The following is a 4,519-nucleotide window of genomic DNA, read 5'->3' on the forward strand; positions in this document are numbered from 1 at the left end:
GTTGGCTACTGAAGGGACCAGGTGGTCTAAGCCACCTATTGGGAAGACCACCCTGTCTGAGGCTTGGATACCAGCAGAACCGCAGGTCTGGGCCAGCTATCAGAGAGACCAGCAGTGTGTCAGTGCATGAGGCAACTGGGAGATCAGTGGATCCAGGGGGAAGATACTGGGTGGGATCCACCTGTATTTCTTTTCCATCAGTGGTCTTTCATCCTGAATAGTCAGAAAGGGGAACAGGATGATGCTTTTGGTGCTGGTTGTGTTTGCCTGTACTGTGTTTTCTCTTTGTATGTGTATGTAATACATGTTTGTTGGGAATACATCCTTGTCGCTGGAATGGTTGGGCCTCAGGACATAGAGCTTCAGCAGTCTGGGGCTACAAGATTGGACAACTCCTAACATGATGTACCATGGATACCTGCCCCATAATGCCTTTTTTTTTTTTTCCTTTTCATTTGCAGGTCAATGCCAAACTGTACAGAAAGGTACGATATGACTTTACTCACTGTCCTTGGAGAATCTTGAAGCCTTAAGTATATCTTCATTATTTCCTGACAAGTTTTCTAAATTTGGTGCTTTAGTAGGTCTTGTTCCTAGAGAGATGGTCTCTTTCACACAAGGTAGGATTTTGCTGCTGTGACAGTGGTATTTGCTACCAGCCAGAGACATTAGCAAGAGAAGAATGCTCAAACATAGGCCCAATACTGTAACGGCCAGTCATTTTGTGAAGAGACCTCTCTCCATTGCTCCCTTCTCACCTCTGAGTCAGTTGAAGATATTACCATCATTTATCCTTCCTAAGATCTCTTAGTCCGATTTCTTAAAATGTATCACATCTATGAGAATATACATCTAAGCACATTTATGGGCCTGCTTGCTTGAGACTCAAGTCCCAGAATAATTTTTCAATTCTTCAGGCGATTTCAGTCAAACTTCACAGAGGGACTGCAGTTTCAGAGATAATAATCTTAAAAATTTTGTGGGGCCAAGCAAAGAAGAGACATATATTACTGATACCTTTCCCACTAAAGAAAAAATCTATATGACACAAGGGATTTTTCTCTCTTATGGATTCTCTGATGTTTAATAAGCTCAAATTAAATCAGATGAGATTTAACTGAGTATGAGACAGCCTTTCCTTTGGAAACAAAGCTTTATTAATTTTGTTGTTTCCAAGCTATTTGTTAAATGAACTCCCATACGGGCCAGGTACTCCAGTATTTTCTCGCCAGGGATTTGCCCTTTCATTGCTGTTCAGATATTGAATTAACACAATAAATCTTACTTTAGAAGCAGTGCTTATCAATCAGATAACCCATGATGCCCCATCAAATTGTCAGATACCATCTGAATTCTAAATGACATCTACTCGCATCAAACTCTTTGCAGTCAATCTCCAGACAAAGCATACTTTCCATCACCTTTCTGTAAGTGGTTTTAGCCATCAAATTAATTTGAGATTATTGCAAACTGCTTCCAGTCTATCTGTGAACAAAAAAAGTAGTTAATTGAGTGTGTTATTTGTTATGTTGTCTTTGAGCTATTCAGAGTGTCAGTGAAGCAAGTAATTTTTCATATGTTCATCTCCTTTTCATAGCAAAATGTGTGGACATTGCCTTAAGTTCTTGTACTGATGTTGCCTATACTCAAATGATGTATCCCAATTTTCTGGATCAGAAGTCTAGAGAGGTGATTGAGTACAGCTCTGAGTACATCCTCATCAGCGTGCTGCACAACTTGCTCCAGGGAGAATGCAACCCGGACCTGAGGCTCCTGGGCTGCTCAGTGCTGGCCCCACAGTGCGAAAAGGACAAAGTTATAAAGCCCTGCAGGCGTGTCTGTGAAAACCTGAAAAAAAGTTGTCTCCCTGCCTTTGATGCAATAGACATGGCTTGGCCCTACTTCTTAGACTGCGACCGCTTTTTTGCTGGGGAAGAAGAGGGATGCTTTGATCCTCTGGCAAAGCTGCGAGGTAAGGAAGGAAGCTCTGCTGCTGACACATCTTACTTGTCTAGATGGGAAGGGTCTCATCTCACTCAGGTTGACATGTCTATGGCACAAAACCTCTTTTCCTGTCATCTAAGCTTGTCATCTTTATAGACACCTGTAAGGTATGATTCATTTTGTTCCACCTATTTTAAACACTTAATTAAACTGTGCTGAAGAAGCATCTGTTTCTCTCCCTCATATACAAAGAGCATCAAGACAGGCAGCTCAGAGCTAGATGTTTGGACTGCCAATGAGCATTTAGATAAGCCCTGCCCTGTGTGATAACTGTCTGTATATTTGAAATGTTTTATTCAAAAGCTGAAACTCTAATGCACTCATAAATTCATGATGACTTGACAAGTTTAACAGCTCATTAAAATAATCTCATTAATGATTGTCACAGATTTTTATTTGGATGAAGAAAATCCAGATAGCTGAAGACAGCTAAATCTCATGAAAAAATGAATTTGATCCACCAGATTCAAAGGGAAAAACCTGTACATTTTGTGACTGAAATGTGCTAAGCATGCCAAAGGCCATATTATAACTGGAGGTTACACAAAATATTTGTCAGTGTGCATGTGCACTAGAATGATTTTACAAACAAAATATTCCACAATAAACAGTGTAGGATTTATTATTGAAATTTAAGGTTTTGCTTGCAGATGTATTTTCTATAATTCTATTACTGAAAAAAAAATATTTTGCAGAAAAGTGCAGACATTCATACAGTCCTCTAACCACCATGGTTTGAAACACTGTGTTACAATTTTTCTTTGCAGGAGAAGTAGACATTGAGGAAGATTTGCCTTCCGACTTGCCAGCAACTTTTATTCAGTTCAAACACCATTCATATTCCCAAATGGTGAGCATGTTGAAGAAGACTGCTTCTAAGTGCTCCCACATTGCAACAACTTACAGCATAGGTCGCAGTTTTGAAGGGAAGGATCTTTTTGTGATTGAGTTTTCAACCAAGCCTGGACACCATGAGCTGCGTAAGTTATATTGAGGTTGATCAGGTTTGCTTGAGGGGAGTCCAGGTTATCTGACTGAAACCACCTCATTTTAATGGGATAGAATTTAAAGTGTAAAAAGCATTGATTCAAAAGCGTTTGTTCTTTGTGTTCCTGATTTACAGTGAGAGCTGATGATTCACTTGTAGCAATTACAGTCCGGTTCCAACTTCATGACCTCTGTTCATGACCATGGTTGACATTCCTTGTTACTAGATGTATGACTGTGTTCTTGATTGCAGTCGGATGGCTATTATTTATTTGTGCCCAGCAAACAAAGAAGTTGGGATAGTTTTCTATTCCTGACCTGCCCCCTCCATCTTCTGCCATTTCCTCAGTCTCTTTTTATTTATCACTATACCATCATACCCTACATACTCCCTACAAGTAATGCCTGTCCCTAGTCTAAACATAGTCCTTCACATCCTAAAATGCATACAACCTGTAAGAAGGCCTCATATACCGGAGGACATTGACATCAAAAAAGGGCAATGCAGCAAAGAAAACAATCCTCCTGAACAGAGATTCAGGTCAGTGCAATACCTGTCAGTGTGACAGGGGAATGGCACCAGGGATTTATGCTATCATAGTGCCTGAATTCCTTTAGGATAGGAGTCCTCACAACTCGTCTGAAAAGGGGAACAGTGCTGATCTCTATTTTGTAGATTCATTACTGAGACAGCAAGGGAAAGATTTTTTAAATGTTCCAAATTCTTCAAAATGCAGGTCATTTTCTTGGGCAGCATTAGGTCCCATTTTCATGTTGCCAGCTCCCAGCTCAAATATAGTACCTGAGTGAATCTTACGGACTTCTATGGCCATTGCTGCATACCAAGAGTCTCCGTTTTTTCCCATCAGACTAGCTCCGGCACCAAAGCAGCCACAGCAGTGTAGCAGAACTGAACTACATCTGACTTAATACTTTACTGAGATTGACATCTCAGGACAAGCTACTGTGTCCTCTGTGTGCTGGGCTACAGGGGAGGCAGAGAAAACAGCCAAGACTGGTGTTAGCTTCGTTTACTCTCACCCACACTGCCGTGAGTGGTGTAGACTTATTTTGAGATGCCTTTACACTTGATCAAGATCCTGGCAGACATCTTCAACAGAGCAAATCTGTGTTACTATTTCCTGGCCTATTATCTTTCCTCTCTTGTGTAAAGAAAAGAAGTTGCAGGTGTCTTTTTAAGCTGACACTCCATTTGTCAGGAAAACACAAAGCCTAGGTATCATGCTTTTAAATTAAAACTGATATGGCATGATAAAAGATGGTAGTTTAATATGTTACCCAGAATTTCCTCTAAATCTGTTGCTTCATGATGCTCAGGACAGCAAAAAAGAGCGTGGAAATACCCCTAGAGCTGGAGTTTTTGCCAGCCTAAGCAAGCTGGCATAATAGCTTTGTGCCAGCCCTCTTCCAGTGTCTAGTGCTTGAGTCTGGCCAGGATCAAAGACGAAGATGAAGGCATAGATGGGAAAGAGGGTCTCCTAAAGGCCCCTATTTTTTCCTTTCCCTT

The 4,519-nt window shown here is 40.8% G+C and overlaps 1 protein-coding gene across 1 annotated transcript in view; it reads left to right on the forward strand.

Annotated features, from left to right (window-relative positions):
- The first annotated feature begins 469 nt into the window (after positions 1-469).
- CPZ (carboxypeptidase Z) overlaps positions 470-4,519 on the forward strand; it is a 23,820-nt gene continuing 19,770 nt past the window's right edge. The window contains exons 1-3 of the mRNA XM_010155193.1: positions 470-485; positions 1,598-1,972; positions 2,772-2,984. Coding sequence (XP_010153495.1) covers positions 1,651-1,972; positions 2,772-2,984 — 535 coding nt within the window. The 5' untranslated portion in view covers positions 470-485; positions 1,598-1,650. The remainder of the gene's footprint in view (positions 486-1,597; positions 1,973-2,771; positions 2,985-4,519) is intronic.

The sequence above is a fragment of the Eurypyga helias genome, unplaced genomic scaffold (assembly GCF_000690775.1).
Source record: "Eurypyga helias isolate BGI_N326 unplaced genomic scaffold, ASM69077v1 scaffold5267, whole genome shotgun sequence".
Classification (NCBI taxonomy): domain Eukaryota; kingdom Metazoa; phylum Chordata; class Aves; order Eurypygiformes; family Eurypygidae; genus Eurypyga; species Eurypyga helias.